Here is a 27876-nt window from a genome sequence, read left to right as displayed (position 1 = left end):
CAACTTCGGCCATCCGCTGCCATCACGCCCTCTGCTAAACCGAAGCCTGCATTGCACGTGTATACCAGAGAAACTTTTATCTCATCTGGTCTCTGTTGATCCGCTGCGCTGCGCACAAAACTTGGGCTCGCTCGTGTCGCGCTCAAATCGCCAAGATCTGCGTTCTGCATCTTTTCTCTCGGTCGCATTTCCTCCATGCGTGGTGCTGCCTTCACTACTCGAGAGGCCATGATATTCTGAGACTCACCCAAAAAACACCATTACTTGTCGACTTGAACAAATTGTCCAACTTTGATAGAAATCTGGAGCTTTGCCACCACCATCGTCCGGATACAGTCATAATCAATATTCAATTTCTGTCATCAACATGCCTGGTATCGCTCCCCCTCGTCGGCCCCAACGTCTGTCTGGCCTTGGAGGCAAGACCCCCGGCTCTTTCAAACCAATCCCCCGGCCAGCAAAGAGATCAGAATGTGGTTGCGACGCCCCCAGCTTCGAGGTCATCGATGGTGCCAAGATTTGTTTGAACTGTGGTACCCAAGTCAGCGAGCAGAACATTGTTGCTGAGGTCACTTTCGGAGAGTCGTCTACTGGTGCTGCCACAGTTGAAGGTGGTATCGTCAATGAGAACTCACGACACGCAAAGACATTGGGTGCCGCTGCTGCCCGCAGGTTGGGTGCTTCTATGCAAAGCAGAGAGGACAGTGAGAACAACGGTCGCGAATCCCTGCGTTTGTTCACTGCACGCCTGCCCATTCCTCCAGACGTCTCGGACAAGGCCATGGGTATCTGGAAACTGGCCTCTAACAGCAACTTCACCCAAGGTCGTCGCGCTGACGAGGTCGCTGGCGCTTGTCTGTACATTGCATGCCGAAACAAGGCTGAGAACACTGTTTTGCTCATGGACATCGCCGAAGTCATTTCAGTCAATGTCTTCAGCTTGGGAGATACGTATAAGGGTCTGCTGGCTAACCTCTTCGTGGACTTCAAAGAGACCACCAAGATGATCGAGATTGAGCCATTGATTCTCAAGTACGCCAGCAAGCTTGAATTCGGCGAAAAGACGCGCCAGGTCGCCGAGGATGCTGTCAAGATCATTCGTCGTATGAAGAGAGATTGGATCGTCACAGGAAGACACCCGGCCGGTCTCTGTGGTGCTTGCCTTATCCTGGCTGCTCGCATGAACAACTTCCGCCGCACCGTTAGAGAAGTCGTTTTCGTCGTCAAAGTTGCTGATCTCACAATCTCGAAACGTCTTGAAGAGTTTAAGCGTACACGCGCTGCACATCTCAAGATTGATGAGTTTCGCGAAAAGGGTGTCAGGATCAGAGAACAAGCCGATCCGCCCGCTTTGTTGGAAGCTGAACTCCGCAAACAAAAGCTCTTGAGAAAGCAACTGAAGCGCAAGGCGTATGAACTGAGCAAAGAATCATCACGTCAATCTTCTGCAACTCCCGAGCCAGGCTCGTTCTCTCATGCAGAAGCAGTTCAATCTGCCAAACGACAAAAGGTGTCAAGCGCCCGCAGCAATGCTATCGTCCAAGCAGCAACGCAGCAACAACCCCGCCGCGACGCAGACGGTTTTGCCATTCCCGATATTCCAATTGATCCCTCACTTGGCCGAAGCTCCAGTATCGACTCTGATTCCACAGCAAACCCCCAAGCGTCCGCTACCCCTGATCCTACCGAGATCATCAAAGTCAAGAGTAGTCGCAAGAAGAAGGAAGTCATTGCACCACCACCACTTACCGATGCCGACTTCATGGCCGAGGAAGAACTCGAAGGCGAAATCCAAAACATCCTTCTCGAGCGCGAATGTATCTCGTCAAAGGAACAAGCCGAAAAGGAGAAGATCGAAGAACGCGCAAAGACACTCGCAGAACAACAACGTGCCGCCATTGTTCAACAGAACGCTCTGAGGCTAACTGCAATGGGCCGCACACACACACTCGTCTCCGACTCCGAGATCATCGGCGAAGACGAGTTTGCCGACGACCCGGAAGTCGCTAACGCACTTCTCAGCGAAGAGCAAGTCAAAGTGAAGGAAATGATTTGGGTCGCACACAACGAAGACTGGCTTCGCGCCCAACAAGCCAAGCAGTTGAAAAAGGCACTCGAAGAAGCAGAAGGCAAGGACAAAAAAGTCAACAAACGCAAGAAGAGAGGTCGCATGGGCGATGGCACTGTCCTCACCGATGCAGGAACACCTGTTGAGTCGCCAGCAGATGCTTCGTTGCGTATGCTGGAGAAGAGAGCACCCAAGGGGTTCTCACAAAGAGTCAATTATGCTGCTCTGGGCAAGATCTACGGTGATCGCAGACACGGCGAGTCAAGAGCCGGATCCGAGGCTTCCACCCCAGCACCAGAGGGTGTGCGTGCTGCTACTCCATCCACTCCCTCGCAATCACCCGAACTCGCACATGACGCTCTGCCCACACCAGCAGCCACGCAATTGTCACCACAAATGGGCTCCGCACAGCCTGCTACCAAGGGAGACGCACCAGCAGAAGACGAGCAAGCAGAAGAAGAGGAAGAGGAGGAAGAAGACGAGGGCGACTACTGGCCAGACGAAGAAGTTCAACCTACCTCTCCACACTACGAGGATGAAGAAGAGTTTGAAGCTGCTACCGAAGATGTTACTGGAAACTTTGGCATCGCTGATGACGAGTATGGCGGTGATGATGGTGATGGGTGGTAATGGTGGTAGTCGATGAAGAGTGAAGACGTTGACACAAAGCGGGACCGGTGGAAAACCATGGGAGTATTATGGTTATGTGGCTGGCAGGTGCTCACAGCGCAAGTATATTACTGAGGACAGATAGAGTTAAACACTCGCTCTTCATCATGGAAGAACGAAGGCAAAAAACCTCCTACACCATGCACAGTGTGGTCATAAGCCAGTCCCACTTACAATTCGAATCAGTATTACTTGCTAAGCTCAAGGCAACTCAAGCCAATTCTAGAGGTGGTTAAGGCAATTCAATACAATAACCCCAGTTCTATGACTTACGTGACCCTGGCAAGGTCACCCTAGCGGCCACGACACTTGTTGCAGGTAAGCGCCGTGATAGAGAGTTTGATAGAGCGATGGTAGAAGGTGTAAAGCGCAATAAGAGTAAGGATTCGGAGGATCTTAAAGTGCTTTATGTGTTCTGGCTCTGCTTAAGACCATCCGCAATAGAGGAATTCGCGGAGAATGTGCCCAGGTCGAAGTTCTTCGAGTAAAGAGGCCAGAACAGGGACCCTAGAAGATTGGAGCCCTGATCGAAATGTGTCTAACGACGTCGGCTCTTCTTGTGGCGAGCGTAAATCATTCGGAGGCAATTCCGGTTGAACATGAAAGGAAGGTAAAGCGTCGTCATCCAACTCAAAATGAGAGATTCGGGATGTCCTGGAGGCCTCTCTCAGCGAGTTTGACAACCATAGTCTTCTCACTCTTGAGGTCGTTAACGATTGAATCGGCGAACATGAGTTACAGTCATGGGTCAGACTGCCGGTAGTCGCATAATCAGCTACCCTTTCGTACGGCATCAACATCTGGTAGTAGAGCTGATCCTTCATGTTTTTCCAACCAACATCTGGCTCGCTGGTAGGGTCATGCTCATGATCCGAAAATCTGACATAGCACGGCTGTAGGGTCCTCTCGAAAACTCGAGCAACAGGATCAACTGTAGCACAGAATGTCACTACTCGTATGCATATACGGATTCGTTCCAGAGTCTTCTCGTGCATATATGGCAAAGATGCTCCATCTGCCTTTCGGCAGGCGAGGTCATACATCAAGGTTGTCGCACTCGCGTGAGCTTGGAAACTTAAGTATGTTGTTAGTGCGGACCAATCAAAGCGACAGTGGAAGACTAACAGGACGATCCAGCAGCGCTCAAATATGGCGCCTTGGTCCAGAAGCAAACCCAGAATAGAAGCTGTCTGATGTGCCGCGACCACAGAGTCGTGGGCTAGTCCTTCGAGTTGAAGAGCTCGCTTTAACACAGGCACCTGATCCGGATCAAAGCGACCGAGCGCAAGGACAATGCGACGATGGAACATCATCAGGGTCCCGAGGTATAAGCAATGACAGAGGTATATCGAGTAGCGGCTCTTGCTATCTAGATCTGTAGCCGCTTGATCTACCATAGTGGACAACTGCATAAAAGGCGGCATTTCTCGATACCATTTCAGAAGCTGGAGCCTTATCTCATGCGTGTCGTAAAGAATGTTGCTCGATGAAGCGAGGCTTAGATCGAGAATATTGCGTTGAACAACAGCAATCTTGACCATTTGAATTTGTACACTGTCCTCCATGTCGCTTCCGATGGAGTGATCGTGTATGGTAGCATTAGATTTGTCCAGCGCATCCCATACATTGCCTGATATGTATCCGATGGTTGATGATATCCAGGCACCAAGGAACATCATACAACGCCAGGCTCTCCTGGAACTTAGCCACAGTTCTGATGATATTTCCTGAGGACGGCGATCGCTTTGGATATCGTGCTTTCTGCAGAAGCTGATGCCCAGCTCAATGTAGCCTAGAGCTGCAGTCATCCGGCTCAAGGCGTGGAACAAAGCCATCAAGGTGCAGAAAGTGGCTGATGCCAAGGATCCAGCATCCAGGCAATACTCGAAGAGTACACTGGCGATTCGATAGAAATCATCTTTAGGAAGTTCGCTATGCTCTTTGTTTGTTGTGTACAAGCAACCGACAGCAGCCAAACAACTCAGCCTGCACAGGGCGTGAGCAGAAGACTGACGGCCACCGCTTACACGAAAGACTTGGTCAAATGAAGACTCGATCTGATCCTGAGAGAAGATGCCAAACAATTTACCAGCGCCATGGTGGAAGCACGATATCGCGGTGCGAAATTTGTTCTCGCAAGGAATCTCATGACGGTTTGTGAGCCCCTCAAAAGACCCGACAAAATTGCGCGGCTCTTGCCATGTGGACATGGAGATCGAGGATCTTGGCTCTGATATACTCTCAGATCTATGAGTCGTTAGAGAAGGTTTTACAAGATGGTTACCATGCTCCCGGCTATGGTCGAACGTCTCCAAGGCGGCGGTTGGACGACCCGAAATATCGGGATCAGATGGGGGCAGGGCTCTTGCAAATTCTAACATCGTATCCATGTCTGTATCGGTTTGTCTCAGGAGTTCTAGGAGCTTATGTGCTTCGAATTGGGAAGCAGATTTGAAGTGACTCAAAAGTTGCGTGACATCCGCATACTGCCTTTGTAGTGCATCGTGCTTGCGCTTGAGCGCTATAATTGGCGGCGCATCGGGTTCTGCAGTATAAGTGCAACTCTGCTGAGAAATGCTACATGCCGAGCATGTTGGTCGTTTACCATCGCACTATAGATATGTCACAGATTAATTCTAATCTTTTGATGGATATACGAATTTGCGATTGAAACGTGCCTTCTTCTTCCGCTGGCGGCAGCAGACACACGCGACAGGTATTTGAACGCGCTTTTGTTTGCCTTTAGCATTAGCTTTGCCATCACTCATGTTAGTGGAATTCGGGTCAGACGCAACTAAAGCCGTCGTTCAACGGTAGATATACCGAGATGAAGACAGCCTAAGCCTTTGTCTAGAAATTGGTGAAACAGACGATTGAAAGGAAAATGTTGAGCTGCTGGGGACTCGCGAATTCCTCAACCGTCTTAAACGGCCTGAGTTGACATTTGCAGGCCGATACCTAGTGACGTCAAAGGACCAAAAGATCACGCTAGGGGAGGCGGTCAAATGACGTGCCAAGATACACGGGCCTGACTCCGATGGTAAAGTGGAGATGCTTCACCGGTGTGATAGCTAGCGAATTGACGGCAGTCGCTGCAGCTGTCGTTGCAGGAACGTATGCTCACTCCACCTGGCCCAGTATATACTTCATGCTGCCTTTGGTTGTCAAGGTTTTGTCACTCGGAACCAGTGTTCGCAGAGAAGGCCTCGGATCTGGGATTAGTGGCGAGAGCGAGGCGGAAACCATATTCGAACTGGATGACTTCAAACACGGTCTTGTACTCATACAAGGTCCGGATCATGTTGTACGACAATTCTGTTGTCACTATGGACATCCGATCCGCGGTATAGACATCACAGCGAACAGGGCTCGCGAGCTTTTGTCGTTGGCACTAGTATACCTCTTTGTTGCGTACTTCCCGGCTGGTCTGATTGCTCTGTTGTGGTTACACGACGATGCACAGACATTATGGCTATTGTATCAGCTCTATGTCGTTTTCGCAATGCACGTCGGTCGTCTAATGGGTCTCAATGGAGGACCGAAGAACGAATTGCAAGACTTCTCAAGAAAGGAAAAGAAGTGGTTTTGCAAAATTCTTTTGAGCCATCTGTTGTCTTCAAAGTCGAGACAGTGTGGTTTGAGAATGCAAGCGAAGGGAAGAAAGGTGTTACAGCTACAATTGCCGCACATAAGCGCCTTGAAGGCGAGACGATCAGGAACGATACGAGCTGCGATACTTCAATTCTAGTCAACGTATAACCACTACCTAGGCCATCGCTCTTGTGACCTTCGGCACGTACTGACAACTGCTCGAGTACCCACGCTCCTCGTTGGTGTAAACGACATGAAAGGACCACTACAACTCCCGCCAGAGCTACTTTCTCGGATCGTCGATCTCGTCGCTATTGGCGAAACATTGGAAACCAACCGCGATGATGAACCATTCAATCAAGACTGCAATAACAAGTACAACATCGACAATGAGCCACCAGCGTCGGGTCTCAGCTACCAGCACAGTATGCTTGCCATAACTCCGCGCCCAGATGTTACCACCCTACGCAACCTGCGACTCGCTTCGAGAGGCTTCGCTCAGATGTGCACAACACGTCTCTTCGGTTGTATCCGGCTTTTACCAACCGAGGAGTCTTCTTTCAGCTACAATCAGATTTTGTCGGAGCCCGTCTTGTCAAACCAGGTCCGAAAAGTCGTCTTCCAAACCAGAATGGTACCTGGGGGTAGTACTTCGTTTTGGAGTCGCCAGGAACCCGGTCCGGGAGATGATTATAGCAGACCTCATCCCTTTTTTCTGGATGCCTTGCAACAAGTAGGACGATTTTCTAATCTGACCCATGTGGAGATGGTATTCGGAAGTCAATGCATTGCTCCTGATAGCTCCAACGAAACCACAGAAAGGGTCAGGTTCCGGGAAGGAGTATTGAGCGCCCTCTACGCCGGGCTCAATCATTGCGAACATCCCGCTATGGAGGTCTTCAACTTAAGCATCAAGAACTTACAAGATCGCACTCCTCACGCTCTGATCAATAACAACGAGGATGAAGACGAAGCCGTACGTGATATCAAATTCAGAAAGAATTTCGCACAGGTCATGTCGCGGATCACTCACCTCAGCCTCCAAGTCGCTACCGAAGACGAGGAATCTGCGCCGGAGACGACACTGGATCTTCCTGAAAGTCACAACTTCTTTGGGTACGAACTGAGGAAATACTGGGTCGCACCCATCGCTGAGAATCTTGTCTACTTCAAGCTGTACGCATGCGATATGTTGTTCGGCACGTTTCCTGCCTGTAACTTACCAAAACTACCCGAGTTACGCACATTGATCCTCGGAAACCTGAGTATGTGTAACGAGGACCACATCGATTGGATCCTCAGCCACGCAGCGACTCTGGAAGAATTGATTCTCGATGATGCTGTAGTAGCGGTTGGGACAGTTCTTTACGCCGAGGTAGCCGATGAAGCCAGTCGTCGTATCATTTACTCTTCTTTGACGATTGAGGATGGACGCCCTCTTTACCAACCAAAACTGGATCACGCTTTGCCGAAGCGACGCTCGCTGTGGCTGACGCGTTGGCATCACATTTTTGGTCGTCTGCAACGCAGTCTGCCAAAACTGAAGCACTTCGCTATGGGTCACGGTAACTGGGATGAGCACAAGGCGTTCGACGAGGCCGAGATACTGCAGAATGTGTTGACAGACGCGAGGTATCAGTATCTGGACCGTGGAACCGGTCCAGATAACTGATTAGTTGCCGAAGGTGATGACAAAGCCTCCAATGACTGGGAAGAGGATGAGGAGGACATCATGTTCTAACCCGATTGCGATGAGGAGGACTAACAGGCGCTAAGAAAGTTCATCGATGAGCTGTAGAGAAGAAGGTAGCAATTCACGAGATGCTCGATTCAATAGTATTCCCGTCCCTGTTCGCTAGATGCTAGTATGACTCCACTACCATTGAGAAACCCATGTTTATCGGTCGTTGCTACGACACGTCTTCTGAGATGCTTGACCGCACATTTCAATGCTCCAAATCCACGTTTGGGTACGTACGTCCGTACAACGCGGGGCTGGCTGCAGAAGGATGGCTTCGCAGATCTCATCCTTCATGACACCAATCTCATTCCGCCCTACTTCGAAAGCACTTATCCCTTGACACATCCGCCATCCTCGTTGTTGTTTACGTGACATATGGAAAAGCAAAGTCGTCCAGAAGCAGGCGACCCCTGTGACAATACAAGTAAGTCCTGGATCCTCTTTACTATCATCGCCACCTGGACTCATTCACCATAGGCAAATTCCACTTCCAACAACCGCCACCGGATCACGATACAAGCACTTCGAAACCGAGTCTGGCAAAGCGTATAGCAGTGGTCTTTGTCACACAGACCTTGTTCGTAGGCATAACCTTGCTTGGTCTGGATTGGTATCATGGCAGCTACGATCTGACTCTCAACGTCAGCCATGTACTTTGGTGGCATCTTTTCATATGCTTTGGTGTTGCGAATATAGGTGCGCAGGTTGTGTTGAGTAAGACTGGGTTTGGGCATATATCATAGTATTTCGTTTCGAAGTAAAGTCTACGCTGGGCATCATCGCAGAGCACGCTAATCTAGACCAGCGAGTCGATCCTCTGGCCCATTTCTTGCATAGCCTCATCTTCATCCTTCTTTAAGCCGTCATCTTCAATGGAAGCAATCAGCTCCACACCCCGCGGATGAAGCCCTCTGGCTTCCTCCTTCTTACCAAACACAACATCAACTTGCGCATGCAGCCTAAAGCTTGCGGACTATTTTCACCCAACTCCTTGCGTAAAGTGGGTGGAAAGGAGTGCCAGAATAGGGACTGAGTATTGGAAGTCATGTTGAGCGAGAGACGCAAAGTTGTTTGACAGAGGTGAGGGTGGTGAAATCATCAGAGTTGTTCATTGTGCTTGTTTATGCGGGAGGGATTTATGTTGCTGCTCGGTGGAGTCAAATACATCGGGTGAGGAGGTATGAATGTACTTAGCCTGCTATCAGATGGATCTGATGCCGTCGTTGACGATTCTCGAAAGGATGCCTAGATAAAAGCCAGGGTGACAGAGAGGTGTGTGGTCGGGGGCCGGCGTCAAGTGGAGCTCGGTGTGGACCCTGGCAACGCCGTGTTTGGGTGTTTGGTCCCGACAGAAATCCATTCACGTCATCCTTTGATTCTTTCGACAAAGACGACCAGCAACACAATCCATTCACACACGACACAAGATGGAAGCGCCACCCAAACCGACGACGTCGTCGCTTTTCGAGGTTTATTTACGTCTCCGACCATCGTTCGCACCCAATGCAGAGAGATTCCTCGACGTCGACACTGCCGACGACAAGGCAGCGCCGACACACATCACAATCCACCCACCCGCCCACGACCAGCGGAGAAAAGCTGTCGAGACTTTCAAGTTCACACGAGTGTTTGAAGAGGAGGCTACACAATTGGACTTGTTCCATGGCACTGGCTTGGACTCGATGATGCAGGGTGTGCTGGGCGCCGAGGGTAGAGAGGGACGTGACGGTCTCTTTGCTACTCTCGGTGTCACTGGCTCGGGAAAGGTCTGCGCATAGACACGTCTGATACTGCTGTAGCACAATCTGACGATAGACAGAGTCACACGATCCTGGGCTCGCGCTCGCAGCGTGGCCTCACCCAACTCGCCCTCGACGTCCTCTACCAGAACCTCGGTGACCAGCTCATCTCGACAAGACGCGACCAACTCGCTCTCCAGTCCATCTTCTCCTCAGATACCTCCGAAGCGCATATGTCAGCGGCCAATCAGTACCTCGAATCCATCTACGGCGATGCTCCGTCAGACACTCGTGCCCACTCGAGAGCGCAATCAAGAGCCGCAACTCCCCTCATGGTACGATCAACTTCTTCTTCAAAACAGCCTCTCTACCCCAGTCTCAACCATGTCTCCACAACTTCGTGTCTCGCCTGTGCCACAAAGACCGATCAGCGCCATTCATGTGTGCCAAACCCTCAACCGCAATCCTCATTCTTCAGTTTCCTTCAGCGCCCGCAAGCTAAGACGCAGCCACCAAAGGATATCTCCTTCGTTTCAAACCCCCGTCCCTCGTCCGCTATGGCTCCCAAGCGCCACATGCCCAGAGTCTCTAGCATGCCCCAGTTCCCCATCATCCAAGGCACCGACCTCGACGTCGACCAATCCGCCGAATTCGCCATTGTCGTCAGCATGTACGAAGTCTACAACGATCGCATCTTCGACTTGCTCGCTGGTTCCGCCGCCTTCCAGCCCTCAAAGACATCAACAGCTAAACGCAGACATTTACTCTACAAGAGCACCGAACACAGCCCTGACCGCAAAGTCGTCGCTGGTCTACGAAAAGTCGTATGCGAGAACCTCGATGAGGCCCTTCTTGTGCTTGAGACCGGTTTGACAGAACGTAGAGTTGCTGGCACGGGGAGCAATGCTGTCAGCAGTAGAAGTCACGGCTTCTTTTGTGTCGAAGTCAAGAAGAGACTTGCAGGCGCTGCGACCTCAAACTGGTCCAGCAGTGCCTTGACCATCGTTGATCTTGCTGGTAAGTTATTCCTGGTCCACCTCTGGAGCACTGATCAAGGCATGATATCTAACAATCGCAGGCTCCGAACGCGCCCGCGCAGCAAAAACAGCAGGCTCCACTCTCGCCGAAGCAGGCAAAATCAACGAGTCCCTCATGTATCTCGGCCAGTGCATGCAGATGCAGTCCGACAACGCTGACCCCTTGAAGTCATCCGCTATCGTCCCCTTCCGCCAATGCAAACTGACCGAACTGCTCTTCTCAAACTCCTTCCCCTCATCTTCATCCTCACACCATACACGTTCGCCCAAACCACCTCAAAAGGGCATCATGATTGTGACTGCAGACCCCTTGGGCGATTACAACGCTACAAGTCAGATCCTCCGCTACTCTGCTCTAGCTAGAGAAGTCACCGTTCCTCGCATACCCAGCTACACCAGCACCATGGTTCCTCTGGCTCGCCCTGGTACTTCTGCTTCTGGCCGTCTCACACCTTCAAATCCTGCCTCCAACGATGCAGCGCTGGAAGCTGCCCTAGCTGAACTCGCCCTGCTTCGTCAAGACCTCGAACTCACTCAACTGCGACTTGAAGAAGAAACTCAACGCCGCAAGGAAGCTGAAGCGTCTTGGTTGACTGCTTCTTCACAACTCGAAACCCTGGAACTCGAACTCCGCGAGGAGATTTGGGAAGAGTTCGAAGGACAACTCGCACACGAACGTCAGCGATACCTTGCTCATCGTGATGCAGAGCAAGAAAATGTGAACCAACACATGGACGCCAAATTGGACCTGCTCTCCCGAGGAATGAGCCAAGTAGAGGTATGTGAAGATGCAGACGCAGAAGGTGAAGAGAAGATTGCAGAGTTGGAAGAGGAAAACGAAAGACTCAGAGAGAAAGTGGAGAGGATGGAACGGGAGAGGGAAAACCAAAGCCCGGTGCGCAAGATGCGAGTGTTGAAGCCGAGGAAGTGGGAGGGTCAAGAGGAGTTTGGAGTGGGTTTCATGGGAAGTCCCTAATGAGTGCCTGACGTGACTGGGAATGGTGGGTGAGCTTTGGGCAACAGCCATGTTTCGTATGTCTTGTATTATCTTCTGGAGTGATTAGGTTTTCTTTGGCCTTTGAGTAATTCGGTCGTCGGTTGGGGAATAATCTTGTGCTATCAAATCGGGGGTTTACAAGGTTAGGGCTTCCAAAGAGCAATTGCAAACACTTCAAAGAACTTTCCCCTCCTCTGGGTTGAATCCATTCTTTGCTCATCTACAAGGGTGTTTTTCTGTTTCTCGATTCTCAACACTCCAGATTGAGGCGCTTTTTTTCTTCCCGGGAAATAACTGAATACCCCAAAACTCGATCACATCGATGACAAAAATCCACATAATCTGCCTGACTTTTCTCAAAAGATCTGTTGACGTCTTCTCCAAACTATCCATCCCTTGACGAACTGCATTTGCAGATCTGGAATGCCTATATTCTGGACATTCTGGACATTCTGGACATTTTGGACATTCTGGACATTTCTGCACATGGACAAGCTCCGAAATTGTGGTTTCAAGAGGTGAGGGAGGCTCCCCGGTCTATCACTTCTGTTGACCCACAATGCCTTGCATATCGGTATAAGCTCATTTGAAGGAAAAGGACAGAGGGTTAGAAGGGAAAAACACAGTAAAGCACAGAACACGCGTGTTTGGACGTGAGTGAGTGAGTCCATTGTTGCTGGTGACAGATAGACTTCTTCTATCATCAACCCTCTTTGTTCGTTTTGCGCAGCAGCACCGTGTCCTGTGGTCGCACATGCTTCTATTCTCGTCAGCACGCCTTGTTTTTCTACTCCTAGGGCCTGCCTTTTTTGTTAAACACCATCTAGCTCTCTTCGTTGGCACGACGCTTAAACTCTCTGATTCCCATCGTTGGCACCCACTTTTCTCTCTCTGATGCATTGTCATCATATGCATCTTTGGCAGCAGACATCAAAGGGTACAAGCACATCATACAGAGCCGACCTCTTCAGTATTGCCAGTTTGGTCAGCCCCTTGCTCAGGGATTCCTCTTCAGAGAATCAATCGAGTTACTTTCCCTCCCTCTCACATCTTAGAAGACACGGGCACTGTCGTTGGTACCCGCGCATGCTGGTCCTTGATGCTCTCCATAGCTTCCGCTGTTCCCCTTTGGCCAGCCACATATGCCACCCGTCACAGCTGCAGCTTGTCCCTAGTGATGGGTTCTGCTGTGAGATAGAGATCGAGGTGGGAGGGATACCGTGGAGGTCGCGATGGGGTGTTCGTACCAAATCGTAGCGTGTATAGACCTGCAGAGGAAGTTTGACACCGCCCTCAATACGAAGAGGCTACTGGTAGAGCTGATGGCTTGGTTGAGCTGCTTTACCTGTCCGTCGAGGACATCGAGATGATGTGAGCATTATATCTTTATCACCCACAGTCGTTTTTTTTTTTTCTTTTTTTGTTTGATTGTTTGTTCTTCGGTTGGTTGGCTGGTCGGCTCATTTTTTCTTTTTTTCTTCGTCTTCACAGTCTTGTGTTGAAGTATATATAAGATCGCGATGATTCCTTCCCTTATCCAGAAGTTGAGAGCAGGTATAGCTGCAGAAATTGCACGAAGTCGTTGTTAGAAGGGAAGCAAAGCTCCCGTAACGACAGCGACTCTCTGTGGGTTTTGGGTGCCGTCTGCAAAGGACTGTGCATTGCTATGGTGAGAGATACACTCTAGCCTTTCTCAGTGGATATTTGCTGCTTGCTGAAAGAACTGTGCGTTTCGATAGTGAGAGATAAATACTAGTGTTCGTGGGAGAGTCGTGAGTGAAAGCCAACGAAACACACCATCTTGTTTATCGCAGTAAACGCCCCAAGGAGTTTGTGATGTTATCGGCTTTCTTTGACATGCTTCCTATAACCAGATGATCTGTGAACTACTACGATTGTCCACGTAACATGTCTCTGCAGCTTGAGAAGAAGTAAAGGAGAGAGCAAAAAGTAAATTTATAAACTGAGAAGAAACCAGAAGTCTATTCTATCTTCAACTTTGCAGAAGGGATATATCAATCAGAAGAAACCAAAAAAAACCAATGCCTGTCTAATTGGCATTGCGCTTATACAGCGAAAGCCTCGAAGGTCCACCACAAAGCTGGCCTGGCATACCCTTACAAGCCATGTTACAATCACTCGACGTAGCATTTCCAGTACCTGCTGCCAACGCGTTGCCAGTCCAGCACTCTCTTCCATATTCTACGCCGAAAAATCCTGCGTTGGCTGCAGCAGCAATCTTAGCACACTGATCCACTGACATGGAGTCGCTTGAGGTCACAGCACTCAACGCCCTCGGACTATCCTTGTAGCAAGAGTAGAACGAGTAGCTTCCGACAGTGTTGAGGTTCATAGGATCAGTGAATACCTTGGTGCTGTTATCGCTGTAGTACATGTTGAGTCTGTTGCCGCCGCCACAGTAAGCAGTGCTGTTGCCAGGGCAGAGCATGTTGCAAGTGCTGTTGTCGGATTGCTGTACACTTCCAGTACGAGGGTAAGGTCCACAGTAACATTCTGAGGCGAACTCGATTCCAAACCACGAATACTGGGAACAGTAGGATGCACACATGGCGGGAGTCATGCCGGTGGTGTTTGTGAAAGAGCGGGCGGTGAGGGCGCGACCGTTGGAGCCTTCGCTGTAACAGCCCTGTGCTGCGTAACCGGAGACGGTGGGGATGATGATAGGTGTGGTCGATGTCGAAGACGATGAAGTCGATGAGGCTGAAGTTGAAGATGAGGACGAGGCACTGCTTGTAATGTCTGAGTTCACGGCAGACGAGGAAGATGAGGACGACACTGACGACGACAGAGCTGACGATGACGAAGCCGACGACGACGAGACCGTCGAGGATGGCGCTGCTGTCGATGATACCGTCGGTGATGCCGAAGATGAGCTCATGGAGGATGACACGGAGGACGAGCTTGTTGACGCAACGCTTGAAGTGCTCGAGACCGACGAGCTACTTACAGTATCACCGGAAGAGCTCGTTGACGATACGCTCGAGCTGCTAACACTTGTACTCGAGCTGCTAACACTTGTACTCGAGCTGCTCGCACTCGCGTTCGAGGAGCTAGTCGCACTTGCGCTCGAGGTGGATGCACTTGTGCTTGAGGAGCTAGTCGCACTGATTGAGCTGTCAGAGCTTGATGAGCTTGATGTGCTTGACGGGAGATCTGACGATGATACTGACGAGCTACTTAAGGAGCTGCTTGTAACAGAACTTGCCGTTGACGAAACTGTGGACGACGTTGACGTAGAGGTGGAAGTGGACGATTGGCTTGACGTGACAACCGAAGACACACTCGATGACGACGACGAAGATGTAGAGCTACCAGATGATGAGAGGACGGGATTGTACTTGTACAAACTCAGGCCATTGGGGCCGCCACAGTATTCAAACTTGTCGGCGGAGCAGACCATGTTGCAGCGTCCATCCGTGGCAGGACCAGATTGAGAGCTGACGGCATTCGAGCAGTAGCACTCCGACGAGTACTCCGTGGCAAAAAATGTATAGCCTGAGCAGAAAGAAGCGCAGAGTTCAAGAGTGTTGGAGCTGTTCGAGAAAGACTTGCCTTGCAAAGCACGACCGCCAATCTCCTTCCAGCATCCTTGGTAGACGTAACTGCCCACGGTAGGCTTGGCAACAGGACCAGTTGGGGTCACAGAGCTCGTTGAGCTGCTGCTAGAGACTACGGGACTGCTGCTCGAGCTCAGAGACGTTGAGGTTGCCGAAGTTGAGGTAGTAGACGCCGAGGTCGTAGAAGTCAACGAAGTGGAGGACACGACAGAGGAGCTCAAAGATCCAGAGGAGGCGGACGATGAAGTCACCGTCGAACTGGAAGAAACAGCAGATCTGTTTTGCACAGTAGCAAACGACGTTCCAATCAAGGTGACCTTGCTGCTAGGATCAATCGCGCTGTAGTACGAGCAAACAGTACCATCAAAGGCTGTACCAACACAAACAGCGCTGTTGGCACATGTAGTCATGCATGAACTCAGGTCAGATGCTGCTCTCTTTCTCGCAAGGCCGTTAATGACAGTACCAGAATATGTTGTATCTTTCTCCACTATGAAAGAAACGCCGGCAATGGTGGTCGGTGATACAGAAGCTGATGTGGCGCTGGTAGTGCTTGACACAATTGTGCCGCTCGACGAAGAAGAGGCGCTACTAGAACTGCTCACGGCGCTTGACGAGCTCATACTCGTAGCGGAGCTAGAGGAACTCACGGTTGGTGAGGAGCTTGCTGGAAGTTTGACCTTCTGGTACATGTTCAAACCGGAGGGTCCGCCGCAGATCTGGGTCGAGTTACCAGCACAGGGCATTTTGCATCGCCCATCTGATGTCGACACCGAACCAGCCTGGATAGCGTTGCCACAATAACACTCCTGGGAGTACTCAACACCGAAGAAGTCATAAGATGAGCAGAAAGCGGCGCAGAAATCAACGCTGACAGATGAGTTGGCCTTGTTCAGGGAGTTAAGTGCGCGACCGTTGGTAGCTTCCGTGTAACATCCAATATGCGAGTAATTGCCAGCAGATTGAACAGTGACGGGTCCGGTGGGAGTACTTGGAGCATTACTAGTTGTGGTAGTCGTTGTCGAAGATGTGACGTTGGTGTAGTAGACGTTCAAGAAGTCAGCACCGCCACATCTCTGAGTAGCGTTTCCCGCACAAGGAACACTACAGCCAGTCTCATCCTTCTGCAGGATCGAGTTGGCGTAAATGCTGTTTCCACAATAGCACTCTGATCCATACTCTGTGCCGAAAAATTGGAATCCACTACAGAAGGCAGCGCAGCTTTCCAAAGTATTGGAAGACGAAGCGCGACCGTTGCCGTTGAGAGCACGGCGATCGTGTGTCTCGTTGAAGCAACCCATGTAGGTATAGCCGCTCAAAGGAGGAACTGAGGATGGGGTAGTAGTAGCGGCGGAAGAGCTTGTTGCGCTCGAGACGGTGGAAGACAGAGATCCAAGACTTCCAGACGTGCTTGAAGAAGACAAAGATGCACTCGATGAGCTCGAAGACATCGCATTCTTTCCATAGAGCACCATCAATGATCCAGCACCGCACAGCTGTGCGTTGTTTCCCTTGCAAGCCATGCTACATTTGCTGTCGGTCGTTAGCTGCGAAGTGGAGGCTCTCGCGTTGCCACAATAACACTCTGACGCATACTCCAGCCCAAACATCGAGAAGCCCTTGCTAATACAAAAGTCTCCACACTTCTGGACTGTCATGTCGTTGGTGTTCAGGGTTGCGGCATTGATGGTCCTGGCACCTTGATCGTTGAAGCAGCCCACGTAGTTGTATCCGCCGTATGATGGGACGATAGCCTGGACCTGAGTAGAAGTGTTTCCATCGAAACGGGAAGTGTCAGCGAAGAGTGACATGTGGGATCCAGGGTTAGTGTAGCCGTTACCACCACAAGTCTGGTTCTCATTGCCACCGCAGTTGAAGTTGCAGTCAGTGTTCAGATCCATCTGAAGAGGAAGTGCCTGTCCACACCAGCATTCACGCTGATACTGAGTACCCGCGAATCGGTATCCCAGAGATGCGCACTTAGCGATACAGATATCGTTTGTCATAGTAGGGCTGGTCACCGGATTAACCGCTAGCTGTCTTCCGGGGTTGTTCTCTTTGAAGCAACCGACGTATCCATATTGTGCAGTACCGTTCGAGAGAAGAGAACCAACTTGCTCGGCCACAGCATTGCAGTTGAACTGGATGATCTGCTTGCCCATGTTGGGGTCACCGGTGTTGATGGTCCATGTTGCGTTGCCATAGTAGCTAGGAACGTTGACTTGCGATCTTGGCACAGAGCAATAAAGCGTGGCGGTCTGACTTTCGTTGGCTTGGAGGAGCGTACCCTCGGCGAGATCGATCGTGTTGACTGCTTCAATGATACCGGGAATGCCGTAGGGAGGCTTCGAGACGGTCAGTGAGAGAGGCACTGCCGAACCTGTGCCGTTGTTCGTGACACGCATCTTGAGACTGCGAGTCTGACCTTCGAGCACGTCTCCGAAGGTAAAAGGTTGGCCAGGCTGGTAGGTTACCCAGCCTGATCCGTCGACAGTCTGGAACTCGATCAGGGCGGAAGGGTTGCTTCCCGCACGACCGACAACATCAAGCAAGCTCGAACTGCCATCAGTGTTGACTCGGAGATAGACAGCGTGATTGCCAGTGACATCGGGATTGTAGTTGATGTCGACAGTGGCGACACTGTTTGGGTCGATAGTGGTAGGAATCTTGGAGAAGGTGAAGTAGCCGACCTGAACATCGCCGCTGTCGCTGACATTGGGCTGGATCCAAGGACCAGTCTCGCTGACGACAGACCAAGTGATGTTATTAACGGTCAAAAGACTGTCTCCCCGGTTGCTGAAGAGCGAAGACTGAGTGGTCCCGCCAACTTGTCCGCCAACAATGACGTTGAAAGAAACGGTGTTGGGAGCAATCGCCATCAGCGCCTTCTTTGAGTTTGCAGTACCCTTCAAGGTGATAGGCACGGAGCTGGAGTATTTGGCGACACTGTTTGTGGTGTTGACCAGGATGTCGCTAGACAACAGACCAACTGTTGTGGGAGCAAAGGTGGCGTTCAAACTAAATGTCTGCCCAGCAGTAAGAGTAAGGGGTGTGGTCACAGCGCCGATCTTGAAGTTTGCGTTGCCAGTCAATGACACACTATTGACAGTGAGGCCAATGTTTGCTTTGCATGTGATGGTGATCGGAGCGGACACACTGCCGATGGCAGTATTGGGCAGAGAGTAAGGCGAGGAGCAGTTGAGAGGGAGGTTGACAGGTGATCCGAAGGCATAGAGAGCACCCTGAGTGGTTCCAACATAGGCGATCCCATTTCCGAAGACCGGACGAGAGAACTTGGTAACTCCAGGGATATTGAAAGCCTTGATGAGCTTCAGGTTACCACCATCTGACGGAGGTATGGCATCATACACTCTGAGATTAAGGCCCTCTACATCAGTAGTCCAGAGGAGACCAGTGCCTTCTTGCCCATTGAGCGAGGTGGTAGTACCGTGACCAACACCAAGAATGTAAGCGTTCTTCTCAGGAGTGTTGGAAACAAGCGTGAACTGAGGGTCTCCGCTAGCCGAACAACTGAACTTGAAGACATGCGTCTGGTACTGGATGACGTTGATGTAAATGTATCCACCGCCAAGAGGCATAACACCTGCACCGGCGTACACGGAGTTCTCGTTTTGGGTAACTTGAACCGCGGCGTCAAGCTTGTTCGGTCCCATCTGGTAACCTCCCAGGTTGTCAAGGTTGAGCCAGTAGGTTTTGCCGCTCTTGCCTGTTACAACTCCCATACGGGCCACATTGGCACACTTGAAGACGTCTGTGGGTAGGAGTTCTAGAGGACTGGTCCCCAGATCCTTATCCGCTCCATCGAGCTGTGTCTTCTCCCAAGGCATGAAGAAGTCAACTGGCGTGATTTTGCCGTCCGAGCCGATAGCGAAATTGACAGCAGCCTCTTCGAGACTGGTTGGAGGCTGACGGCCAGGAAGAGAGTTGCCGGTAGCTTTGAGTTGAGATGCATAGCCGTTACCACTGGCGAGGAACATACTGCCTTTGCCGTCGTAGGCAAGACCACCACCAGACATCCAAACACCCGCACCAGGAATCGTGTTTGGCTCGGGGCCGCCTTCCATAGCCCAGGCTTCGACAACAGCGCCTGTGGTGCGGTGGAAACCGATGACGGCTCCAGTGAAGTTCCATTTGACACAGTGGGAAGCCCAGCCTGTGTAGATGAAGTCTCCGACTTGAAGCATACCAGGACGAGCGTGCTGGTTTCCGCCGATGAACATGCGGTTGGGGTTGTTGCGGAACTGAAGTCCGTCGATCAACTTTGGGAAGCCGTTGACCTCCGACAAATCGGCAGTGTTGATGGCATGGAAGTAGTAGCGGCCGTTGAGACGACCGGGGGGGCTGTTCTTGGAAAAGGCACCGTTTTGGAAACTATCACTGTAGGTCTTCGCGGTGAGGTACCAAATGCCAGTATCGGGATCGATGACACCAGTAGCTGTGACACCAACTGTGGGATTGATGTCGACGCAACCATCGAGATCAGCAGTCAAGAAGGGTACGTGCATGTTCCTCGAGGCAATAATGTCTCCAGTCTTCGCATTGATCTTGTAGAGGTTGTTCTGCGTAGTCGCAATATAAACATACTGGATGCCATCACTGAGAGTGTAGACTAGAGGTTGAGAGAAGATCTGCTCGGCACCGATGCCTTGGAAATTGCCAGGCAATGCGGCTCTCCAAAGTTGACCAAAGGAATCACCTCCAACGACTGAAGGGTCCATGTTGTGGTTGCTGTAAGGTGTCCAGTCAGCATATACGCCTAGCAAGCACAACTGTGTGCGTCCGAGACAGTACTCACGTTTGATAGCCCGCACGACTGTTGTCACCACCCCAGGTGATGGTGTCCGTGCTTGCAAGAGACTCGACATTGCTGGTGAACAGGAATGCGAACAGGAACGCGACAAGCGCATTGAACGACAGCATCCTGATAGAAATCACAGAGGTCCTGGATGTTGGTACATGGAAGTTGTGTGCAGACCCATCGTGCCTATAAAGCCTCGAGCTCAACAAGCATTGAACCTTTTCACATGGCTTCAGCATACAATATGAGCTGAACAAACCATGGCTGGACTACGAGCTGAACATGTCTCGGGAGATGTATGGTGGAAAAACGCCACACCGATAGGCGGACCGTGAGCTGTCTGGAATGAGAGATCAACTGAGTGGAAAAGGTGCACACGGAAGTTTTCTCGCTACAAGTTCCAAGCTTCTGGTGCCTGGTTTGGGCGTCAATCGCGTAGCAAGTGTCGAAGGAACCGTCTATTGACGCCACAACCTAGGGCACGCCAACTTTCGTCGTCAAGCCAGCTTTGCAGACTCCAGACCCAGACGAAATATGCATCTGAGGGGCTCGACTTGCTATTTGCTCGAGGTCGTAAAGGCATGTTCTAGACGTTGAAGCCAGGTCCAACGTGGAAGATGGGACAAAGTCTCCGTTGAAAGTTACATGGGTATCCAGATCATGTCCCTGGGGTGTACCTGAATAGTCCGCTCTACCAGATGAGACAATACCAGAGAAGCTTGTGAGACCTTCTACGGTGCAAGGTGGTTGACAACACAGTTTGAGTCAGGCACACAAGTTCGGGGACCCCGGCTGGGGTGTTGGCCGATTCCGGTTGCTGCCAGTCTAGGAACGTCCTAGCATGATCGCTGTCTCCGAACCTTCTCACAATCCTCGTGACAAGAATAGCCTTCCAAATATTAGCTGTCGAGTTGTGCAGAAGGAGCTGATGCCCAGCTTTTGCCCAGCCTTGGCAGAGGTGGCCACGCTCAGCGGTTCAGCTTGAATGTCTCACCCGCGGACAGGGCGGAAAGGTACCACTTCAATCGTCGTTGCAACCCAGGGAAACGATCATGTCGCGGAGTAGAACATGCAACGACATCGGTGAGCAATGCGCAACAACATCAATGTACGCTGTGGACAGTACCTTGGAGCGGCATGACGATGCTAGTGACTCTACAAGGTGACAGTCACTCCTGTATCTGCAGGAACAGGAAGAAGAAAGTATCCCCTGTCGCGGATATCCTCCGATAGATGGTACGCTATTGTTGGAATGGGGAGGAGCTCGCAAGTTGGCATCCGGATCTGGGAATGGGCGCGCTCCCCTGCGTATGTCATGTGGTCTGAAAGCTGAAGTTGCGGCAACGTTGGCACCGCAGCGGCAAGATGATAGAAACAGCTGATGGGGAAGAATAGTAACAGACGGCGGTGTGCAGAAGGCTGATAGCATTGGAGCTATTATCAGATCTTGCCAAGCTATGAGTATCCCGCCTTTCTGCTCCCCACCAGGGAACGACTGCCATGCAAATTTCCCTGCAGCAACTACTAACCACAATCCCCTATTGAATACGATCTGGTTCGCCAATCTCTGAAATTTTGGCTAGAGATCACAGATGATGCTTCTCAATTGACCTGTGTCTGTATCCGCCTGTCTTATTAGTGAGAGACCGCCGCTTCGCATTCACAGGATATCTTGAGTCATAACAGTAACTATCCTGATCTCTCAAGGTTGGTCTGATGCACAGCGAAATTTGATGAGCCGAAAGGATGGAGCTCGGGAAGCTTGACGAGAGCTTGCAACCTCTTACGCCTAGTCGCAACCTGACTCGAACAGTTCGTATCTCGCAGCCATGTCGAATCGTGTACGTACCATCAACCAATAAGCCTTCTCGATCGTTTATTGATCAACTTAAAACAGCTCTTGACCGTGTTGGTACATTGGTCTGCTGGCCAAACGCTTCCTCATCTGCTAGAGGCGCACGACAATGTGGGGTCTCTGCTGGCAGTGAGCATGGCAAGAGAGCTCAGACACACAAGGACTGGGTTCAATTGCTCAGCGCTCATGCCGTTGTTGGACCACCATTGTCCAGAGTGGGCAGCTGCTTACGCTGGTCTAGCATAGCTACCCTCGAAGGCTTCAAACCCTCTTTTCAGTCCACTGGACTTCAGCTTGTCCGACACGGTACTATGCAACGCTCCCTACGCCTCTTGCATTGTCCACTCGCATTTGCAGCTGAGCATGAGTTCACAGCTGATCAGAAGATTTACAACATACGACGCAAGAGGTATAAAGATGTGGTCGTTTCCCAGCCAAAAACCTCAATTCAACACAACTATCCATCCTTATCCCATCTGAAAAGCCGCTCGAACAATCAGCCAATATGAAGCTCACCCTGTTCCTCTTTGCTCTTCCTGCTCTGGGAAACCCTCTCCAGAACATGTTCGAGAAGCGTGCCGCTTGCAACGCTGTATGCCGTGATCTTCACCTCTCATGAGGAGGGATTATACTGATTCCATGTCAAGACAACTGTGCTCGTGCTGTGACTGGCACCGCAGCTGGTCTCTCTGTTTCCCAATCTAGAGTCAATACCGACTGCTCTAGCTTCCAGCAAGAGACTGTTTACCCTTCCGCTACTACCATCACCATCACCTCCGGCAGCGAGTTCACCACAATTCAACCAGATCTTGCTGGAATCACTATTGTTCCTTCCAGTCTGCCCAGCTATGTCAGCAAGGCCTGCACACCTTCCATGGCTGCTTCTGCCCGTTTCGCGTCCGCCTGCTCTTGCGCTGGAGTCACCGTCAGCACCACCATCGCTCCAACTCCGACCGCGACAAACGTTGTCCCCGCCATTTGTGGCCGTGGCTACTTCACAGGTCAAGCTTGCCAGCCTCAACAATATTCCATTGGTTCCACTGATGCTGCCGGATGCACCAGACGCTGTGAAGACGTTTCTAACTTCGGTTTCGGATGCTTCCGTGGTGAAGTAGTGGACGGCCAGTGCATCCTCAACATCCGTTGTTGTACTCAGTAGAGTTGTGCGTCTGGCACGAATGGCCGCACGGCTTGTGATGACTATGAGATTCGTGAGAATACGGCTGACGTACAGCTGATACGTATGGTTGCCATGCCGTCTCTTGAGTCTCTGGTATACCGAGTGGGAAGTTCGACAATTTGCAAACAAACACTGTCATTTTCGATCTGTTTCATAGTTGTACGGTATCGAGTCGTTCCTTATATTCCGTCCAAGATACTCCGTTGTAAATCGAAACACGGCTGAACTCCTGATAGAGGACCGACTGTACCAAACTATGCCGAGCAATTTGACTGAGTATCGGTAGACTAGAGCACCGACGTTAAGTGTTTGCTGGCATCCTGTTTGATTATGTCCTTTGAGTTGTACTCCTATGTATGCGCTGTCTGGCATAAAGCTGCTATACTAAGCCTAATCATGCCAAGTCACTCCAGGTGAATAGCTTGTATATCTTTGCCGCTGTCTTTGCTCGCCCGCAAGATGACGTACAGAACTGCGGGGTCGAGGCTCGACCTTCCGTTTATAATCGTTCAAGAAATTTGTACCATCTGTTCAAGCATCCAAGAGCACTTTGAGTAGGCACTGCAGATATGTACAGGGGTATTCAGATACTAATACAAAATCTCGACTGTCTAGATTTTGTTCTCCCTCGCCTGTCGCGCCTCCTGCTTGTCTTGCTCATCCGGGAAATCCTTGGTCAGATAATCCATAAACTTGTCCACAGGCGCCGCCATCAATCCTGTCAACAGCTCCAAGTAATAACTTGTCGGTGCACCTGGGTGACTCTTTGTTGGTACAATCTTCTTGGTGCGTTCGAAGCTCACTGCCAATTGTTCGCTCTCTTCACGGGACAGCAAGCCTTCGAGGCGAGGCATGTCTTCTTCCTTCTCGTGCTCGATATGATGGTGGAGGAGATCCATCAATGTGTCCAGCAGAGGCATGAATTGCGGATCAACTGGTGTCATGTCTTGCACTTTGTAGAGGTAGTCCTTGACCTAGACCAACACCATTAGCTTTGACCTGCAAACACAGATGCTAGAGAATAAACGTACTCCTTGATGTTGCTCCTTGTCGGTCTTGGCCAGTCGGATACCCTCTTCTCCGAGATGCTTCGCCATAGCAGGGTACCAGGTCAACTCTTCACTGATGGCGTGGCGGGCCACAGTCCAAGTGAGCTGATTTCTCCAGCGAACTTTTGCCGCATCGTCGGTGGCATTTTTTATGTTTTCGTACAGAATATCGAACTCGTCGTGGTCAGCACCAATCGCCTCGGAAAGTAATTTGCCCATGTTGATTTTTGTGGTGTTTTCGGTTTGAGACCAAGTTATGTATATTTGGATTGAGGCTCGTAGTTGATAGAAGAGAGATGGGGTCAAGAGGACCAAGTATTACTCCGCTTCCTCGAGAGACATCGTTGACGACATGACGATTACAACTCCGTACTAGGCCAAATGAATACAGTGTTTGTGTTTGGCGTTCTTGCCGCTGTTGCCGTCCAGGGTCATCTGTGGGGTAGATGCATGACGAGGTGTTGCATGACTAATCCCCGACTCTTGATTCGCTCAGAGATCGAGTCAGGGCCTCCACGCTGTTGTCGAAAAGAATAATCGCTCCATATGTGCCAGCGAGCGAGTGTTATATCACTTGTCATTCGGCACGTCCACCATGTCAAGAAGCGACTCTAGCGCGATAGCTGCCAGTCTTCTCTGGTCAAACACACCGATTTGAAGGTAGAATTTTCACGACACCTTCTTCGCCTCGAGCCTTATCTGCAAAGAGCTCAGGAAATCAACCCACGTACGGGAATCTTCTTGTTCGCACCTTTGGTCGCAAGAGCAAACAAACACGTGGTCGCTGTTTCCCGCATGAAATTGCTGTACCATACCTGATATGGCTAGATCGCCTTGGAAATCCTCCAAGTCGACGACTGGGCATCTGCAGGAGGATCTCATGGGCGGATGCGCTGGCCCAATCTCTCAATCATCCCTTCTTATCTTGACGGAGCTCACGAAAATCACATTGCTGAATAGTCGACAGCTCCTAGCTGGGTCTCTCGAGACTCATCGTTCAAGCTCTATCTTGTACAGAATATTGCTGCGCATTGCTATATCCTATTTGAGGATAGCAGCTGTTTACCCCGCTTGTCGTGTGCGCCCGTCTCCATCGTGATGGCTTCCTCCCAAGTTGACGACACCAAAACTTCGAAACAACTCGAGGCGTTGCCTCATCCGGTCAATGTCATCTTCGATGATGAGTCTTCTTCGCTCGGCAAAGGCGATATCCTTGGTGCTGAGCATGTCGATCTGGTCCTCAATGCCAAGATGCATCTGGTCAACAATGCAATTGATGAGATAGGGTTCACTGGATATCATTGGAAGTTGTTTGTGCTCAATGGTTTTGGGTGAGTCAATCTTCCTTACAGGAACTCGGCCGTACTGTTTTTGTGCTTGCTTCGAACCTGTGATGTATCGTTCCAAGCGGTGCTCGGTCACATCGTGGACCTATCTCAGCGACTCACGCATTTTCGTACATCTCGAGTACATGATAAAGCTGACATGATCTGCTGCACTACATAGCTACGCAGTAGACTCGTTACTTCTCCTGGTCCAAGGAAATATAGCCTCGTATGCTGCCAAAGAGTTCAACCCATCCTTTCCCAAAGGTGAGGCAAGACGAGACCTCGAATGATCAATGTGGACTCATTCAAACATTCCTCAGGCCTCACGATTGCCGCTTATGTCGGTATGTTGGTTGGCGCTCTCTTCTGGGGCTTCTCAGCGGATGTTATCGGCCGCAAATTCGCGTTCAACTTTTCCCTCATGATCTCGTCTGTCTTCGCCATCGTTGCAGGCGCTTCTCCAAACTGGATCGTACTTGGTCTCTTCATATGCTTGTCTGCATTTGGAAGTGGAGGCAATCTCGTACTTGACACTGCTGTTTTCCTCGAGTATCTTCCCAGTCAGAGTCAATGGATGATCACTGCCTTGGCCGCTTGGTGGGGACTTGGTCAATTGGTTGCCGGTCTTTTTTCTTGGGCTTTCCTACCCGGCTACTCTTGTGCGACCGTTGCGACTTGTACCCGTGCTAACAACATGGGTTGGCGCTATGTCTGGTTTGCAAACGGCGCTCTGGTCTTTGCCATGTCTCTTGCCCGAATCTTCGTCATCAAGCTGAAGGAAACGCCCAAGTTTCTGATCGGTGAGGGAAAGGATGCTGAAGTGATCGAGACTCTGCAGTTCATTGCCAACAAATACAATAGACCTTGCAGTCTGACTTTGGAGCAGCTGGAGGCTTGTGGTGACAGTCGTGAAACGCAAGTACACTATCTCAGAAGCGGACTAGATGGCGTGCTAACGTGGAAATTCAGGACATATAACTCGCATGCCAAACACAAGTTTTCTCCCATGGAAATCGTCATCCACTGTCGCGGTCTGTTCGCTACCAGACGTATGGGGCTCTCAACATCCTTGATCTGGTTCTCATGGCTGCTCATCGGTCTCGCTTACCCCTTGTACAACGTCTTCCTACCCACCTACCTGGCTACTCGCGGTGCACAGTTTGGCGAGCAGTCCCAGTTCGTTTACTGGCGCAACTATGCCATCGCCAATACATGTTCCATCCCCTCTCCCATCTTGGCAGGATTCATGTGCAGAAGTAAATTCTTCTGGGGTAGACGAGGCACCATGATCATTGGCGCTCTCATCACCATGGCTTTCTTCTTCGCATACACTCAAGTCAGGAACAACGCACAGAATCTGGCATTCACTTGCTGTATAAGCTTTTTCTTGGTACGTCTACACTTGCTTGAATTTGAGATTGGATGGAAATATGATAGGCTGACTTGCTCTCAGAATGTGTACTACGCTACGCTGTATGCCTATACTCCTGAAGTCCTACCATCCGCTCACCGTGGCACTGGCAACGGTATCGCAATCGCACTGAATCGCGTCATGGGTATCATGAGCGCAATCGTGGCTACGTAAGTTCTCTTATCACGGATAACCCAAGTCACAGGAAGGTATTCCATTGCTAACGTTGAGATGATCTCCTAGATATGCTAACACCAGTACTCCCGTTCCGATCTACATTTGTGCTGCGCTATACATTGTGATGGCTGCGGTCGCTGCTGCATTCCCCTTTGAACCTATGGGCAAGAGAAGTTCTTGATGACGGGCCTGATTCGATTCTTCGATTAAGGCGTACTTGTCAGTAAAGCTACTTCGACTTGGAAAACCTCAGGAGATGAGGATATGGATAGGGGCGCGCGTGACATCAGATAAATCTCCAGAGTTGTGACAATAACCGGGAGTGCTCGTTCAACCAAATTCCTCGGGCGGCAATTGTCAAGTTCCATCTGTTCCACGTGGGTGGCTGAGTATGGACCAGGTATTCATCCATATTCATTGCGCTGCTCAACAGCTCTGAAGTGTATGCTCAAGACTGTCCCATCACATCTTGTTGATTACATTATGAATCTGGGCCATACCAGGGTCGTACTCCCGTCAACACTGCATATACATTCTCAAAGTGCTGCGCTGCATGTGAACTGGTTACACAGCTCGTGAGTATGATCTGGGTTCTGCTGTCTTTATTGTTTCATGTATCTTATGTGCAAGTAGTGGT

At 50.6% G+C, this 27876-nt stretch overlaps 10 protein-coding genes across 10 annotated transcripts; 6 read left to right on the top strand and 4 right to left on the bottom strand.

Moving 5' to 3' along the window:
- Positions 1-367: 367 nt before the first annotated feature.
- On the top strand, positions 368-2698 carry M436DRAFT_41007 (uncharacterized protein; the record flags this gene model as incomplete). The annotated part of the gene is made up of 3 exons (XM_013573993.1): positions 368-1709; positions 1776-2369; positions 2445-2698. The coding sequence occupies 3 exons, from the start codon at positions 368-370 to the stop codon at positions 2696-2698; spliced, it is 2190 nt and encodes a 729-aa protein (XP_013429447.1).
- A 464-nt stretch (positions 2699-3162) lies between these two features.
- On the bottom strand, positions 3163-5505 carry M436DRAFT_62088 (uncharacterized protein; the record flags this gene model as incomplete). Its single annotated transcript, XM_013574267.1, has 2 exons — positions 3163-5349; positions 5395-5505. 2 exons carry the CDS (start codon positions 5503-5505, stop codon positions 3163-3165), a joined length of 2298 nt encoding a protein of 765 aa, XP_013429721.1.
- Positions 5506-6581: 1076 nt separating this feature from the next.
- Positions 6582-8000, top strand: M436DRAFT_62087 (uncharacterized protein; the record flags this gene model as incomplete). The annotated part of the gene is made up of 1 exon (XM_013574266.1): positions 6582-8000. The coding sequence occupies one exon, from the start codon at positions 6582-6584 to the stop codon at positions 7998-8000; it is 1419 nt and encodes a 472-aa protein (XP_013429720.1).
- A 1496-nt stretch (positions 8001-9496) lies between these two features.
- Positions 9497-11821, top strand: M436DRAFT_41212 (P-loop containing nucleoside triphosphate hydrolase protein; the record flags this gene model as incomplete). The annotated part of the gene is made up of 5 exons (XM_013574034.1): positions 9497-9835; positions 9889-10143; positions 10231-10825; positions 10887-11026; positions 11129-11821. 5 exons carry the CDS (start codon positions 9497-9499, stop codon positions 11819-11821), a joined length of 2022 nt encoding a protein of 673 aa, XP_013429488.1.
- Positions 11822-13892: 2071 nt separating this feature from the next.
- M436DRAFT_80102 (WSC-domain-containing protein) lies at positions 13893-14423 on the bottom strand (the record flags this gene model as incomplete). The annotated part of the gene is made up of 1 exon (XM_013574453.1): positions 13893-14423. One exon carries the CDS (start codon positions 14421-14423, stop codon positions 13893-13895), a length of 531 nt encoding a protein of 176 aa, XP_013429907.1.
- Positions 14424-14520: 97 nt separating this feature from the next.
- M436DRAFT_80101 (uncharacterized protein) lies at positions 14521-15297 on the top strand (the record flags this gene model as incomplete). The annotated part of the gene is made up of 1 exon (XM_013574452.1): positions 14521-15297. The coding sequence occupies one exon, from the start codon at positions 14521-14523 to the stop codon at positions 15295-15297; it is 777 nt and encodes a 258-aa protein (XP_013429906.1).
- A 146-nt stretch (positions 15298-15443) lies between these two features.
- M436DRAFT_22885 (WSC domain-containing protein) lies at positions 15444-20361 on the bottom strand (the record flags this gene model as incomplete). Its single annotated transcript, XM_013573936.1, has 3 exons — positions 15444-15696; positions 15979-20169; positions 20237-20361. Coding segments are annotated over 3 exons (4569 nt in total), but the record flags the coding sequence as incomplete, so codon positions are not given.
- Positions 20362-22599: 2238 nt separating this feature from the next.
- Positions 22600-23253, top strand: M436DRAFT_80099 (uncharacterized protein; the record flags this gene model as incomplete). The annotated part of the gene is made up of 2 exons (XM_013574451.1): positions 22600-22693; positions 22742-23253. 2 exons carry the CDS (start codon positions 22600-22602, stop codon positions 23251-23253), a joined length of 606 nt encoding a protein of 201 aa, XP_013429905.1.
- Positions 23254-23885: 632 nt separating this feature from the next.
- M436DRAFT_41808 (uncharacterized protein) lies at positions 23886-24542 on the bottom strand (the record flags this gene model as incomplete). The annotated part of the gene is made up of 2 exons (XM_013574134.1): positions 23886-24248; positions 24306-24542. The coding sequence occupies 2 exons, from the start codon at positions 24540-24542 to the stop codon at positions 23886-23888; spliced, it is 600 nt and encodes a 199-aa protein (XP_013429588.1).
- Positions 24543-25421: 879 nt separating this feature from the next.
- M436DRAFT_41093 (MFS general substrate transporter) lies at positions 25422-27420 on the top strand (the record flags this gene model as incomplete). The annotated part of the gene is made up of 6 exons (XM_013574008.1): positions 25422-25654; positions 25830-25915; positions 25972-26556; positions 26596-27041; positions 27105-27232; positions 27306-27420. The coding sequence occupies 6 exons, from the start codon at positions 25422-25424 to the stop codon at positions 27418-27420; spliced, it is 1593 nt and encodes a 530-aa protein (XP_013429462.1).
- Between the last annotated feature and the right edge of the window lie 456 nt (positions 27421-27876).

Source organism: Aureobasidium namibiae, assembly GCF_000721765.1.
Source record: "Aureobasidium namibiae CBS 147.97 unplaced genomic scaffold scaffold_4, whole genome shotgun sequence".
Taxonomy (NCBI): Eukaryota; Fungi; Ascomycota; class Dothideomycetes; order Dothideales; family Saccotheciaceae; genus Aureobasidium; species Aureobasidium namibiae.
The sequence above is the reverse complement of the archived record's forward strand: the minus strand, read 5'-3'. Positions and strand labels throughout refer to the sequence as shown.